Source organism: Cricetulus griseus, chromosome 8 (assembly GCF_003668045.3).
Source record: "Cricetulus griseus strain 17A/GY chromosome 8, alternate assembly CriGri-PICRH-1.0, whole genome shotgun sequence".
NCBI classification, from domain to species: Eukaryota; Metazoa; Chordata; class Mammalia; order Rodentia; family Cricetidae; genus Cricetulus; species Cricetulus griseus.
Window position 1 is genome coordinate 54,493,508 of NC_048601.1, and position 16,662 is coordinate 54,510,169.

Genomic DNA, 16,662 nt, shown 5'->3' on the forward strand with positions numbered 1-16,662 from the left:
GGACTGTGTGGGTGAACACACAGCTCCCACTTGGCAATTCCTGACACAGTTGGAGACTCCCTGATGCACTGGCCACAGGTCTCTGGAACGAAGCCATTTGAACATGGCACAGCCTTCCCCTCTAACCTCTGTCTTACAGACTATATTTGGAAAAGCGCCTTTGAACTAACTTGGCCATGCCCCACAGAATCACAGTTAGCAAGGCAGATGAGGAGAAGGCCACAGCCTTTGCACCTTTCCATGCTGCCATTGCACTCAGTGCCTGATGTGCTGCCTGGGACCACAGACAAGTGCCAGGTTCCACTGCCTGGGTTCCAGGAGATAGGGGAATAAGAAGCCACACTGGTATCTAAATAATCCCCTGTCATCATTTGGTGGTGACAGTATAGGCTGCCCGCAACACCTGGACCCAGGCCACACCACCTCACCTTCACTCCCCTCCAAGCATCCTGAGAGTTGGCTCAGGTCACAGTAGCCGCTGCCAGGGCTGGAGCACTCCTTGGGGGCTTCACTCTCTTTGGGGTTCTCATACCTCCTAAGGACAGATCTGCACTAAGGACACATCAATAATCCCTCAGGGGTACTGGCCTTGGCTATTTCTTGGGGTGCCTCGTTGCCTTGTTCACCGTGTCAAAGGGAGTCAACGCTCTGGCAACGACAGCAAACACTGATCATACAGCACCTTAAATCCACACTCCAAACTGATGCATCCATCCATCCATCAGGGCCGAGGCTGGAAGAGCTCAAGGATGGAGTGGAGCAGCCCGGAACGGGATCTGCAGCTGCAGTTCCACTCCGAGTTCGCTTTCTGCTGAGGTTGGCAAATGTTCAGTGACAGAAGCTCATGCTTGCGTGGGACTTGTCAGCAAACGTGACTTCGCCAGCTCGGTAACTCCCGTAACCTTTCCTCCTCTTAACTTTGGCCAGGACAACATGCATAAACAGGAAGCCTTCTCTTTTGTGTTTGGGGGAAAGACACACCTGACTTCAAGTTAAGCCCTGGTGACTATCTGACGTCAAACCCTCACACAATAGTGTCTGAAGTTCAGGACTGACCGGCAGTGGGCCCTTTGACACAGACACCCGCTGTAAAGGGATAAGTCACGATCCTGAAGCTTCAGGGTCTATACACACTGTGGCTCCCTCTTACCTTGAAAGTCGATGCAGATTCTGGATTGGCAAGAACCAGAGGTGAGATGAGGACCATGCCAGAGAAGTGGGCTGGTCTCTCTGCAGCCGCGAGGATGGAGATGGCACCGCCCTGCAAGGCAAAACAGAGTGGCACCGACTTCTAACCAGAGTGACCCCGACTCCCTCACCTGTTCCCATGTTGGCCAAGAGCCCAAGTGGGGACCTGGAACAGACCCTATCCATTGGCAGATTTTCCTTCCTTCTTTGCTCTTTCCTTTCCTGTTTCTCTTTCCCTCTTTTCTCCCTTCCCTTCCTCCCTTCTTCTCCACTCCCTCCTCTCTCCTTCCTCTCCTTCCTTCTCTCTCCCTGTCCCTTCCCCCTCCCTTTATTTTATTTTACTGAGACAGAGTCTTACTCTATAGCCCAGGACAGTCAGAGAATCATGACAATTCTCCTGCCTCAGCTCCCTGAGTGCTAAGGTTACAGGAGTGAGCCACTGTGCTTGGCTCTGTAGGGTTTTTATTGCACATTTCTTGTCTCTGGGTTTTCCAAGGGCAAACATTTCAGACAGATATGAAGAAGGTTCTGGCTGTGGGTCACAAATGTAACAACACATTGCTTTCTACTCTTAAACCCAAAGCTAACAGACCCACAATTCATCTATTCTGACTAGCTTCAAATGAGTTGTTTCTTTTCTTTAGGGGAGAGTTCAATTATAGTAATAGATGGGGGTGTGTGTATGTATGTGTTTAATAATGATTTCAAAATTTAAGTTCCAGGAATAATATCCAGAGTGAATGTGGATGGAGCAGGAGGAGGGGGAGGAGGATGTGGCAGAGGCAGTCTTGTCCATCTGAAGGCCAGAGGAAACTGACAGCAATGCTTGCATCTCCAACACTGACAGGGGTCAGGCAGGCAAGAGATGTAAAGGCAGAGCCCGGCAGTGAGGGGATGTCCTTGGACCCTCTCTGGGTCCAAGCAGTTCTCAGCCCTCTGCTGCCAGCCAGCTTTCCCGCTGTGGCTGTGGGGAGGGGACCATCTGAGATTAAACTTGGTTCCTAGGGCTGGGAGATCTCATAGGGAAAGGGACTCAAACTGCTTTCAGGGCTGTTTCATGAGATGTCCCACTTGCTGCGGTCCCTCTAGCCCTGAGCATGAGGAAAGAACTCGAGGACCTAGTTAACTCCCAAGTGCTGGGGGTGCAGGGGACTCCACAGATAGGGTGTGTGAAAAGGGTACTCCATCCATGCAGAAGCCAGAGGCAGAGGCACAGGAAGTCAGGTGGTCTGGCGGACAAGGCTTGCTTTGAACTTCCTCTGTGGCTTGCTTACCATGGAGTGGCCCAGGAGGAAGACGGGGACCCCAGGGTAGTCCTTCTGAATGGTGTCCACATGCTGCAGCACGTCTCTGACAAAAACCTGGAAGTCTGATACCACCATCCTCTCTCCTTCACTCTGCCCATGGCCAACTGGAGAGAAACGGGAAGAGAGTTTTAGTGTCATCCTCGAATTCCACACGCACATCACATTTAACCCTGTCCAATTAATTACTCCTCTCCCTGTAAGCACGGAGAGCTTAAGGAACTTGCCTCAGTGCACAGCTAGGAAAACCAGCTAGCACCCTTCCTAGGAGGCAGTTTTCCAAGGAAGAAGGAAGAGGCAGGAGGCACACCGAGTGTACCATAACGAGGCTCAGCTCTTTTCCTGTGTCCCCAGCTCCTTGGCTCTTCGAGCTGTGCCTCACTGGTGACCTTTGATCAGGTGTGTTCTGTATCCTTTCTGCAGCATCGGGAGATCACACGTCAAATCAAAGAACATGGTCAAGAGGACTTGGACAAGGGTCTCAACAAAGCAGCAATAAAACTAGAGCCCATCCCCTCCCTTTTGGGTTCGTCAATCTGTCACCTATCTGTACGGTGCATCCCCCCTTTCTCCTCTACTTAGGGTCTCTTCACTTTTCCCTGGTTGTGAAGGGCATCTGTTGCTATAGAAACGGCTGCTGGCAGCTGTGGGGAAAGTTTGGAAACTGGAGAATGGACCAGCTTCCAGAGAAGGCGCCAGCACAGGAGGCTGTGGCCGCATGAGGTTGCCAGGAGCTGGCAGGGTTGCTCACAGAGCCGGGGCCACCTCTTCAAAGGGACTTTGGAACTACGGGGCAAAACTACTCTTTCCACAGCACAAGTGGGGAGAGGCTACCAAGCCTAGAACCAAATGGTTGTTCAGACCCACACACAGAGGCTCTGCTGTGGTCAGGTCAGACTCCTGTCGGCCGCTTATGTCCCTACCCTCCCAGCTGCTTTTCTGTCAGTGTGCCTGGACAGCAGTCTTAACACCTTCAGAGGGACACTTCCAAGTCTCATGCCTGTCTAGGGTGTCCCTCTTTTAAAATGCATTACATTTGTGGTAAGTGTGTGTGTCACAGAAATTGCACCACACCAGCCATTTCTCACCAGCTCAATGGCATTGAGAGTGTTCACAGCATTTTGAGCCCACTATCTACCACCAGGGCATTGCCATCTTCCCAATGGCCTTTGTATGGCCTCCATTGTCCCTTCCTTCTCTCGCTGAAGGCCTAACTCTAACAGCGGTCCTATGTTTGCAGATGAGAACTTACAAAGGTGATCGAGTTAAAATGATGTGACCTGGTGTGACTGATGTCCTCGTAAGAGCGAATGTGGATGTCGACACACTAGCAGGCAACCATGCCAGCGAGATGGTGCTTGCAAGCTGAGGAAGAAGGTCTCAGGAGAGCCCATACCTTCACCTTGAATTTTTTTTTAATTTTAAAGAAATTTATTTTTCATTTTACATACCAACCCCAGTTTCCCCTCCCTTCACCCTCCCCTATCCACTCTTCAGTGTGGGTAAGGCCTTCCAAAGATTTTAGTTTTTAATTCTGATTCTCTCTCGCTCTCTCTCTCTCGCTCTCTCTCTCTCTCTCTCTCTCTCCCTTCTGTGTGTGTGTGTGTGTGTGTTGTACACTTGCATGCAGGTTCCCTTGGAGTTCAGGAGAGGACATCAGATCATCCTAGAATTGGAGTTGCAGACAGTTGTGACCTGCCCAACATGGGCGCTGGTACCTAAACCTAAGTCCTCTGCAAGAACAGCAAGTGTTCTCAATCACCCGCCCCCCCCCACCAGCCACTGGTTTTTATTTTGAGGCAGAGTCTCACTAAATTGTTGGCTTTGAACCCACTCTGTAGGCTAAGCAGTCCTCGGACGTGTGATTTTCCTGCCTTGACCTCCCAAGCAGCTGGAAATAGAGGCATGAACCTCCAAGTCCAGTCCTTAGATAATGTACTCCATTCAGTTTTAAGGCAAATAGTTGCCCTTCAAAAGATCAGCCTCGGGATTCACAAATTAAAAGCCACATGACGTTGTGAACACGGAACAGGTTCCTCCCAGCCCCACCATCTTCTGCCCATCCACCCGTCTTCCCCTAAATTGTAGCATTTCTGTCCCTTTGCAACCCTCTGCAGATGTGAGCATTGCCTAAAGCCTTGTCCTCCACAGGCGGAGCACGAGGAAACCACCTGCAGCTCTCCGAAGAAAGTTGGTCTTGAGGTCAAGCTCCGACCCAACCTTTTCCTCAACTTTTCTGCCAAACGTCAAAGTTTAAATGTATAAATACTTCAGAATAGCTCCATAAGTATCCACATCTCTACAATCTTTACCCAAAAGTTGTTGCCATTTTTACTTTTTGTCTATATACATGCGTCAATTAACACTAATGTCAATTTAGAATCATTTTGGAGGTGGGCCTCCAGTGTCACTGTGGGGGGTTGGCTTGATTACAGACACAGAGGTGGGATGTCCCATCTTAACTGTGGGTGAGATACTCCCTAGACATGGGGTCCTGAGCTGAATAAAATGGAGAAAGCAAGCTGAGCAGCACACCAACATGTCTTCTGCTCTCAGCTTCCGGATGCAGATGTGATGTGGCCAACTGTGTCAGGTCCCTGCTTCCTTGCCCCTCCCTGTCATAAGGAACTGTCACCTGGAACTGTGAGCCCAAAGAAAGCCTTTCTTCCTTAAGTTGATTTTTTTTTTCCCAGAGTGTTTTTTTTTTTTTTTTTTTTTTTTTTTTTTTTTTTTTTTTTTTTATCACAGCAACAGGAAAAGAAGCTTAGGCAAAAAAAAAAAAATTACAAATGAAAGATGGTTGAGTCGTTCAAAACTAAGTTACAGATTTTAACAGCTGGGAAATCTGGATAATGACGTCAACACCCTTGACCTTCAGACGTGGCCTCGAGCCTTGAGGGTTTTCATCTTTCGTGTTTGGGTTTGTTATTCCTTCCACATGAATCCACCCACGTGAAGCTCAGTGGTTCTGCAGTGTTTACACAAATGCAATACTCTACATGGCACGATCAACGACTCTTAGGCCCAACACCCACTTCTCAGTCATCCCAGAAGGCGGCACAAGAGAGACTCCTCTCACTTCCTAGATTGTGGTGTCGCCTTGATGTTACAGTCCCTGTTCCATTTGAATCCAGCCTATTTCTCCATCTTATTTGTTTTCAGTATTGAGAGCTGAACCCAGAAGGGTGTTGCTCTCCTACGGGTCCACACTCAATGCCCTACTTGTACTTATTTTAAAGATTGGTGGGGTACATGCATGTGAATTTGGGTTCCCGAAGAGGTTAGATGCATGACATCCCCTGGAACTTGAGTCATGGGCAGTTGTGTGCTGTCTGGCATGGGTGCTAGGAACTGAACCCAGGTCTTCTGCAAGAAGCTGCCTCTCCAGCACTCCCACTCCCCTTTAAAATGTTTAGACATTTGAATTTATTATTTTTTTTTATTGTGCACACATGTGTATTTGCCTGCATGTATGTCTGTGTACCTAGTAAGTGCCTGGTGCCAGTGGAGGCCAGAAGACAGCATCAGATTCCTGGAACTGCGATTACAGATGATTGTGAGCCACCACGTGGGTTCTGGGAACAGAACCAAGGTCCTCAGCAAGAGTGGCCTGTGTTCCTAACTGCTGATCCATCTCCCCATACTCCACCCCACTGCTTAAATCTTTTTTTTTTTTTTTCCAGACAGGGTTTCTCTGTGTAGCTTTGGAGCCTATCCTGGCACTCGCTCTGGAGACCAGGCTGGCCTCGAACTCACAGAGATTCGCCTGCTTCAACCTCCTGAGTGCTGGGATTAAAGGCGTGCGCCATCAATGCCCGGTTGCTTAAATCTTTTTAAAAAGACAATCCTCACTAAGACGCCCAGGCTGGACTTGAACTCGGTCCTTCCTCTTTATCCTCCCCAGTAGTTGGGATTGCAAGCCTGCACCAGCACACTCAGTGTGCACACTGCTTCTGGGTTTCAGCTCAGTTCCCCTGATGTGTTCATAAGCTACTCTGTCACTGTTATCTTTATCTCTGTCCTCCACCCAGCAGAGCTCACATCCCACAGTCCCTCTAAATCATCCTGTCTCCAAACAAGGCTGGCTTTAGCTTTGTGCTTTCATCTATCCCACCTTCCCCTACCCTTTGGTTACTGGACCCCAGTCTCCCAAGTCAGCCTCCATGTGACTTGCAGGGTTGAGAGCACAGATGTGTTCCTTGATCTGTCCCCCCCTTTTCTCGACCAGCTTCAATGAGGGGGAGCCTCCTGTGCCCTCACGTCTCCCTTCCTTTCAGAACACAGTCCTCATGTTCCACAACAGCATTCTTGACTCTGCTGAAGGCTCCCACTGGCCCTATGTCCTGCTAGCCAGCACATTCCAAGCCACCTGCCCACAGTTCCGAGACATGCCCACACTTTCTTGTCCCACCCCTCTGATCAGGCTGCCCACTGGTCTTGCCATCCAGGCCTAGAGAATATGCTCTTTGAGGCTGTATTTGCTGGAACCCTTCTTAAGAGGAAGGAACAAACACTGCCCATCCATCCATTGCCCAGGGTCTGCACAGGCCTGGCAGAGGACAGGTATGTGATGGACATTCAAAGTACTGTAGGAAGAGAGCCGTAGTGGCCCCTTGCCAGAGAGACTCTGATAGTACGTTTCCCTTAACTGCCCCGTGTACAGGTCCCTCTGAGCAGCAGGCTCTGCACAGCTGCAATGAGAACTCCTGGCCCGGAGCTCGGAGCTTCAGCCATCCTCTGGGATCACAGATGCAACCACCACACCCAGTTCAACCATGCTTGTCATTTTCATTTATCATTTATGTATTTGCAGGCTTTGCTTCTCCTGGAGGGCTTGGCCTTGCCCTTTCCAGTATTGGCTGTTACTGGAAAGGTAACCCATTGCTTGTGAGCTAGCCTTTAAAATGCACCAGCCAGCAGGAAACCACACACACAGCTGCCACCACCCTTATCAGGTCCTTACTCAGGGATCTCCTTCCTCTAATCATCTGTCGGCAAGGAATCAGTTAGGGACAGCCCCACACCCGGCAGCCTTGAAGTTATCCCAGCCAGCCCATCTGAACCCTGGGCACCCTGGTCCAGCCCATTCTGTGGAAGCCACAGTGGCAGCTCCCTGTGGTTTCTCCTTGCTCCCTCTGCCATCTGGCTTCCTGTGGGACCCTACATGGCACACATGGGTGTTAGGTCTGTGTGCTAGGACGGTGAACTACTTTTCCACAGGCCTGTGTGCAAACAAAGTTCACCAGCTCAGGCCATGACCAGAAAGCCAATTGCCCTGTTAATGCCAGAGTAGGAAGACAGCGCCACATCTCTGTCTTCTCAGAGAACAGGTTCTACCTAGCATCCCGTTTCTCCCAGAAGGAAAACCTGGTGAAGACAGCTCCAGCATGGGAAGGAAGACCCCAACTCCCCAGAAGCACCAGAGATTTGTTGGGGAGTCTAGGACTCACAGTTGTCTCAGAATCCATGCTGCTCAATCCTCGTAAGTTTGTATGTCAGGGACCCATGAGGGCAGAGGGGATGAGTAGAGATGGATACGGGAATGAACTACAGCAAATGACAACAGAGACTCACTGTTGGTGGCACTGGGGCTCTAAGCTGCTGGCCAAGTGCCCCTGGGGCATGTATGGGAACTTGAGGACAGGGCAACAGGGTATCAGAGGTTTCAGGTGTCTGACTGAGCTGGAGGACTGTTTGATGGAAGAGGGTGAGGAAGAATATTACAGTAGAGTGTGGAAGGAGCTCCTGGTGACAGGTCATGGCAGCAGATTGTGGTAAGGTCACTGACCGCCACCCTGAGAGGTGGAGAGATGACAGACAAGAAAGATTGGAGAGAAGGGAGACAGAGGCCAGACATACCTGCAATAACTGAAATGCCTGTGTGAGACCTCCCCGTGTTTTCCAGACCCTACTCTAGATCTCTGGAGTTGGCTGCCTGACTGTGGACTTGGTGATTGCTCTGAGGCTTTGCTGCTCTTTCCCCCAAACCAACCTTGACATTGCCTTACTTACACAAGTCAGAACAAAGACAGTGTGTAGGTGTATGTATGTGTGCGTGCGTGCGTGCGTGCGTGCGTGCGTGCGTGCGTGTGTGTGTGTGTGTGTGTGTGTGTGTGTGTGTGTGTGTGTGTTTGACAGAAAATGGAGGCATTCTAGTACCCCTACCCCTGAACCTGCAGATGCCCAACAGGCAAACCTGCAGCAAGGACATTTCCTAGGTGTCAGAATACCTTACTTAAACTCTACCATCTTCGCAGTGAAAGCCTCATTCTCTGTCTCTAGGACTCTGCAGTAGATTCACCTCCTTTCCCTGACTCGAAACCCACAGGTCCTCTGCTGGGTATCCACACAAATGAAATGTCTCCTTATTTCTCACTTCTGTTGTTCTTCAGGTCCCCCTGGACTCTGCAAAGTGGCCTGTCTCCATCTGCCACTAAAGCCAGCACCATGGACAGATGGAAGGGCTGATGGTGGAGCAGGCTCTGGGCTTGGCCTTGTCCCAACTGGACAACTCAGGATGGGGAGAGCCATGTGCCATGGGTCCCTTCCCAGGCTGTCATGTCTGTGCACTCACCCCGGCTCAGGCCTCCTGTTTGGGTTTATTTTGATGAAGTCCACAGGGCTGGGTCAACACCATACTCTAGCTAGCTGGCCTTGGCTTCCAGAGACCATCTGGCTGTCGAGATGACAAGCATTTCCTGCTCCTACAGTCTGCATTCCCAGACAGCCCACAAGAATAGCAGGTCCCAGAGGATGGGATACTGTAGGACATAAGACCAGGCCAGCGAACTGGTCCTGAGAACTGCAGGGTGGACCTGGAAGAGGTGGGAGTGGCAGTCCTGACTCCCTCAACCCCAAAGGACAGTGAGGTCCTTTGTCTATGAATATCACAGTGTTTGAGGAGCATAAGGGTAGACTTGAGTGTGTCTCTACTTCTAGAGCTAAGGGTTGCCACAGACTCACGCATATCCCAGGGATTCACCCACTCCACAAATGCACGGTGTCTTGCAAGCTTGATGTCCAGTCTGGCAATCCCTCCCCTCCGCCCAACCCTGAGATATTTATCCAAGGGAACTTCCTGGGCATTGGCTAAGAGTGAGGATAACTCACAGGTTGCAGTTGTCACTGGGGCATTTAGACGTCACAGCAAAATGATAGCTAGACGACAGCCAGGAAAGATAAGGGAACATGGGGACAATCTCAGAAGCAAAACGTAATCAGGGGAAAAGCCATCACAGAAAACAAAACAAAACAAACAAACAAACAAACAAACAATAAAACAAAACTGCAGATGTAGTTCACCATGTTAGAGAAGCTAATTGGTCACTTTCTGTATTTGTCTGTTTTCTATTATTGGTATGAAAACCATGATCAAATGGAACATAGGGAGAAAAAAGGGTTTGTATCATCTCATAGCTTACAGTCCACTATGAAGGGAAGTCAGAGATGGAACTCAAGGAGGAGCTGAAGCAGAGGCCATGGAGAAGCACTGATGACTAGCTTGCTTTCTTATACAGCCCTGAACCACCTGCCCAGGGGTGGTACCACCCACAATAGGCTGGACCTTCCCACATCAGCATCAAGGAGATGCCCCACAGACTTGCTTATGGTTCAGTCTGATGGAGGCAAGACCCCGGATGACCAAAGCTTGTGTCAAGTTGAAAAAAAAAAAAAAAAAACTATCCAGCACACTTGCCTGTCTCTATGACATATGTAGACATCTCCCTGAGTCACCAGGGAGCAGGGCATGGTGGTACACACCCATGCTCCCAGCATAGTGAGTGGGTCTGAGGCTAGCCTGGGCTACATATAAACAAATATGGTCTGTGAAGCAGTGAGTGAAGGTGCCCAGCCCGGCTGGCATTGAGCAGATCTCCAGCTGCGACAGCTTTTGGCCCCTTCACACTGCTTTCATTCATGCATCATGTTAGTGGACAGCCTTCTCCCTTGTCAATAGTCTCCTTCCTCTGGCTTGCATTTCAAACACATGAAGTATTTTCCACTTGCTCAGCTCTCCAAAGAGAGGAGAGAGAGAAGGCCCCATGCCCGCGTCCTCAGTCACCCCCGCAGCTTTTCTCAGATCCACTGATCAGCTCAGTTCCCTCAAAAGAAAAGTGTCTGTACTGATCACGGAACAGATCTTTGTGGGCTTTTTTTTCTTCATAAATATCACTAGATCAGTTGTATTGTCCTTGAGACGGCAGAAATTCCCAACTAGTGTTAATGTGGTTCAAAGCTTAGGAGTGGTAAAACATGAATACACAAATGAGAAAATAAGAATACAGGAGCTGGAGCAGGAGCAGGGCATATTAGTGCACCTTTATTCCCAGTACTGGGGAGGCAGAGGAAGGCAGATCCCTATGAGTTCAAGGCCAGACTGGTCTACACAAGTGAGTTTCAAGCCAACTGGGTCTGTAGTGAAACCCTGCCTGGGGGAAAAAATACAGCAACTGGGACTGGGTATAGTGTTGAACACCTTTAGTAATCACAGCACTCGGGAGATAGAGACAGGAGGGGTTCTGGAGTGCAAGGCAGCCTGAGCTATGATGTGAGACCCTGTCTCAAACAAACAGGTAAATAAAAATACAGAAACCCAAGTTTAACCCCTGCTGAAACTGTAGTAAGTGTGGCTGGCGTTTGGAAAAAATAAGGCAAGCTTGAATGTTCCCAACACAAAGAAACTATTTGTCTGAGGTACTAGTGTCTCTACTTTTATTATTACGCACTGTATCCATAATCCGCACCATTGTGGACAATTGCTACATGCTAATTAAGATTATTAGTGAAGGATAGAGCTGGAGAGATGTCTCGGCAGTAACATGTGCGCACTGCTCACAACTGCCTGCAACTCTAGCTCCTGGGGATCTGATGGCTCATTCTGGCCTCCAAGCTCACCTGCATTCACACATGTACATATCCTTACACGGTGACACATATACTCGAGTACACACACACACAATTAAACACAGAATAAATATTTAAACATGTATTAACAAAGGGCTTGTATTTCCTGGTAGAGCACTTGCCTCGAGGTTGTGGAACCCTGGGTTTCATCTCTAGCATTACAACGTACTTACAACACTATTAACCAAGTTCACTTCCAAAAAAGACAAACGACTTTTGACTTCTGTCAAGTAACTACTTAAAAAAATAAATAAATAAGGGTGGTGCAAGGGAGATTTCACACAGCAAAGCAAATTGCTCCAGATTTTGATCCGGCAGTCCAGGATGGGAGACACCATGGTTTTAACAGTTTAGTAGAACTTTCAGAAGGCCTAGGAGATGCTGGCAACTGAACCTAGTGACGTCAGGGCTGCCCTCTTCACAGTCACAGAGAGTCAAAGGACTTCCACTTGAAAAGCAAGGAGGCCAAACCCAGGGCATGATGGGAAACAGAGGACTGGCGTCAAGGGTAGGGATCTCTATGTGGCCTTGGGCAGATGACTCACAAAGGCCGTGTCATGGATGCTATGAGATTACCAAGCAAGTGGATGTAGTCATTATGGTGTATGGCTCACTACAATTGCTCAGTACAGTCATCACCCTCTTATGGGCTCCTGGGAAGACGTGGGGCTCAGACAAGCCCTGCATATTCTGTACTCTACAACTGAAACTAAACTACTCCTGCCCTCCACAAGGCTGGGTGACATCCATGGCCTGGGCAGGTCTCCACTGTGGGAGGAAGGAGCTCAAGATGGCTGATATCTGACTACTTACACTTTTAAAACCCACAGGGGGAAAAAAAATCCATTTTCAGTGGGCTCATATATATTGTATATCAAAACACAGAAGGCTCAAGAAGTCTGTTCTCAGTGGTCATAGAGGTGACCCCCCACCCTCACTTTGGTACTAGAGAGTAAGCCTAGGACCTCAAATACTCGAGGTAAGTGCTCTACCCCTGGGATATATCCCAGGTATAAACAAACAACACAAACCAACTGTTTATTTTGAGACAGGGTCTCAATTAATTGCCCAGCCTGGCCTTGAAGTCACTCTATAGCTTAGACAGGCCTTGAAATTGTGGTTCTCCTGTTCAAGCCTCCTGAGTGCTGGGGTGACAGCTGTATACTACCAGTCTGGTGCTCCATGCCTCCTCCTTCCCCTCTTCCTCCCTTCTTCCCTCCTCTCCATTCTTCTTTGTGGAGCCACGTACGTGCTAAGCAAGTACTCTGACACTGAGTCACAGCCCAAGACCCACCTCTCTTTTTTTAAGACAACCTATTTCATTGCCATTGGTGTGACGAGAGAGCCATAGAATAAACAAATATGATCCAAATAATGAGTCATAGAATATACCCCCAGCTTTGGACCATCTGACCTGAAGTCCCGACACAGGCAGATCATAAGACTGCCTGGACCATATCAAATGCCCCCAAGAGTGTTTTGACATAAACTCCTGCCTACACACCAGGAGGAACCTTCCAGCTCCTTCCATGGCCCTGCGACTCCAGTCTTTAATCTCAGTGCTTTATAGGAATGAGAACACATCCTGTGTGTCCTTTCTTCTTTCTGCGGTGACTTGACTAAGCTTGCAAAACATCAGACGTCACAGTTTCCAACCAAGTTTTCTATTAGGATTTGGGTCTCTTCTGACCTTCTGAAACATTCAAAAGCAGAGGTCCCAGGAGCACGGTGGTGGTGGTGGTGGGGCGGGTTGCACACCAATGTATGAGCCACTAAAACCAGTGACAAATCAAAATGCAAGGATGCCATATATTCATTTTTTGTTGCCACCAAAAACAAACAACAAAAAAGCCAGCCAACCCAGGACACATTCAAGCAATACTACAACCACAACACCTTGTTAGGTTCCAAAAGCAGGGAGTGACTCAAAAATCACAGGTCAGTGGCATAGGAGAAGGGGGTTGGTATACGGACGGCAAGAACTGCATGCCGTGTGTGGCCACCCTTCTTGCCAGGGCAAGGGATGTCACACAAGCAGGCAGGTTGCTTCTCTCTCTCTCTCTCTCTCTCACTGAAAAAGACACAGATGGCAGAAAGACCAAGGCCACAGCTTGTCGGCCTGGAAAAGGATTTGTTTCCCTCAACAAAAGCCATTTCCTCCTCTCTGTCTGCTGATGATCCAAGTTTCTGTCCTAGGGCACTCAGCACAGCCTGCTTCTGTCTCTCCAATCACCACTGCACTGAGGTACCTTTGCTGGAAGCAAACTGTAGCCTGGGGCAGCTCCCCGATACATCCTAACACAAGCTCTGATTTACAACAGAGATCAAGGCAGAAATTAATTTCTTTACTAATTGACAACAGCTTGGGAAAGGTATAAAGATGCCAGAATTCAGCATATGGGCTATGGAAACACATCTCGACTTTTTTTTTTTTTTTTTTTAAAGCAGCTACAACATGCTTTATAATGTAACCAACTAAAAGGCTGTTATCGGTGCGCATTTTCAGAGTCGTGCATTCTCAGAATTTCTTATTTAGAGGGTTTATTTGAAAACATCCTACACTCCACTGTATAAATAAGAGGAAACAACATGACAAAAAGCGTCATAACTGCCATGCTTGGTGTCTAGCAGGACCAGCTTCCTTTTGTATCGTGCTATAGGATGACGGTTTGGAGAACAAGGGAGGCAGGATCTGTGGGATGGGCAGTGACATCCCCATGTGCTGTGCATGTCCAGGCCTCTCTCCCGTTAGGCTTCTCTTTCACGACATGGTGAGGCTCTGGGAAACTGTGTGGGCTGGCCAGAATCACCCCCAGAAAGCTATCCCTTTGGCTCACATCTCTCGATGGGAGTGGCTCTGGCTTCTGAGCCAGCAGCAGCTGGGAGGTGGAGAGGCCTGTACCACTAGAAACTTCCAGGATGCGACACACCAAGAAATGGAGTCTGCAACAAAATAACAGGATGCCTGAAAATCCCAAGTGGGGCTGGAGGCCAACTGTAGCATTTACTGTGAGCAATCACAACGGCTTTTAAAAATTCAGGGATATCTATCTATATAATATATAGATACATCTATCTCTCACACAGAACCAAATGGGGGTGTCAAAGAGACAGGCAACATAGTAGGACCCTGAGGTGACCCACATTTTCAGAGTGCTTCTTTTTGGTTGTGAGCCTAACCTTTAATGGCTGAGCCGTCTCTCCAGCCCCCAGGGTGCTTCTTTTAAAGTGGTTTCTCAATGGCCATTATCGGTGTCAGGAGACCAGCTAGGGACTATGTTTTGAATATTTGCCCTTATGCTGTGAAGCCACTGACTGGTAGTTTCTGGAAGGCAGCAGAAAGAATACAGGGTTTGGTGTGAGCTGCGGCTTCCATTGGCAGGGCTGCTTTTTAGCTGGGTTACCTGACACATTTTTTTTTGCCACTAAGACCCTTGATATTTCTTTCCACCAGTGACAACTGACATCAGGGGTGACTGTATTTGTTTGACAGATTGTTCAAAGGATTAAATGAGAAAGTGCCCTCCACAGAGCACCCTGGGAATCTCCCCTCACCTACCTGTGTTTGCTTCTTGCATCAGGATTGAAGAAGCCTGGCTGAGCACTTTTGAGTTCCGGGTGTGGTGGACATACATAATCCAAAAAGCAATCTCACTGCTTGGGCCAAACCAGGCTTTCAACGAGGTCTGGACCCAGAGCAAAGCCCAGCCTCAGGGCACCGTTTCTATGGCAACCCACCCTGTGTGCAGGCTCAGGCAGAGCAAAGGAGGATGGAAGAAGGCAGGGGAGGGGTGTGCTCTAACCCTTCACAAGACTGGATGGGAAATTTAAACTTTTGCATATCATGTTAATGAAATCAGTTTGACTTTTCTAGAGAAACGAGAAAGAATAGGGTGTTAGGGGATAGAGAAGAGGGGGCCCAAGTCTGGAAAGGTAAGAAGACAGGATTGAGCAGCCCACTAGGCTGATGGAATCAGATGAGATGGGGGACTCTGGGTGAAGTTGGGTCCACACAGGTGGACCTTGACCTTCCTTCCTTAAAAAACGTAAACCACAGCTGTAGCCATAAGCACTGTTTCTAACACGAACACCACATACACGTCTCTCCTATTTTTCTGGAAGTCACTCTAACCACTCATCCTAACACTGCTCTGAGCACCCGAGGCTCCAGGCTCTGCCCCACTGGGCATGCATGCACAGCTGTTCAGGTACCCTACTCTGTCTACACCACTTAAACAACCTGCTGGTCCTGTCCTCCCTCTGCACTCTTCTCTGGGCACCTAGAACACACAAATCTAGTGTCATCCTGCCATAGCACGACGCTGCCTCTACTTATAGACCGGTTCCTGGAACTCAGGTTCCAGGACACCACATCTCACCTAACTATTCCCAGTATGTACAAAGTATCGGGCTATGGCAGATTTTTAGGAATCAAGCCAGAGAAAACAAGGCAGTGGTCCCTAGACAAGAGGTTCACTCCAGGAGCTAAGGGTCTCAAGTGCAGCCCAATGGTCCAGAACAGACAGTCATAGAATGTTCCACCAGGTGACTGTCCTGAGGCTGGAGAAAGATGTCCAGGCTCTCTCTCCCATGCACCCCATCCAGCTCCATCCATCCTGTCTCACTGGAGACTCCAGAGGCTGCATCAGGCCGCATTCTCTGTGGTCCCTGGGCAGCTGAGCCAACTGAACCCAAACAAACAAGGGTCTGGTCACAACCCTGGAGCCCTGGGACCTGATCCTTACAACCAGCTGGAGCTCTTATCTTGAACACTTGAACTCCACAGGGGTGGAGCCCCGGGTCAACCACTTTGAGGAGAGTTAAAAGTAACCAGCAAGAACAGGCAGGGTGTCCTCAGTGCTCTGGGTTTTGTTTTCCCTCTATGCTGGAGATCAAACACCCGGCCTCACACAGAAGCACTGCTGTCCATGACAAGTGTCAGGAGTAATCTGAGACAAATTCACACTGGGTGGGGGTCCCCAGGGCAGCAGAGTCCCTGCTTCAGTTCTCTCTGTAAGCAGTTGGTCTCCATACCACTCCCATCAAGCTGCAGTACTCATTTCAGAACATTAAAAAAAAAATTCTAGAGGTAATACAAAAACATGAAGGAGAATGGCCCAAACAGCAAGTGGAGGCTGGACCCCAGGGCCCCATAAGGGGCCATCTGTCCATATAATGCTGACAAAAACCACTGGCCTCTCCTCTCCCCTCTCTCTCTCTCTCTCTCTCTCTCTCTCTCTTCTCTCTCTCTCTCACACACACACAC

The 16,662-nt window shown here is 49.0% G+C and overlaps 1 protein-coding gene across 2 annotated transcripts in view; it reads right to left on the reverse strand.

Annotated features, from left to right (window-relative positions):
- Positions 1 to 16,662, reverse strand: part of Mgll (monoglyceride lipase) — a 99,281-nt gene that overhangs the window by 16,409 nt on the left and 66,210 nt on the right. For both annotated transcript variants that reach the window (XM_035448873.1, XM_035448874.1), the window contains 2 exons: positions 2,463 to 2,599; positions 1,151 to 1,261 (listed from right to left, as the gene is read on the reverse strand). In XM_035448873.1, the coding sequence (XP_035304764.1) occupies positions 1,151 to 1,261; positions 2,463 to 2,599 (248 nt within the window). The remainder of the gene's footprint in view (positions 1 to 1,150; positions 1,262 to 2,462; positions 2,600 to 16,662) is intronic.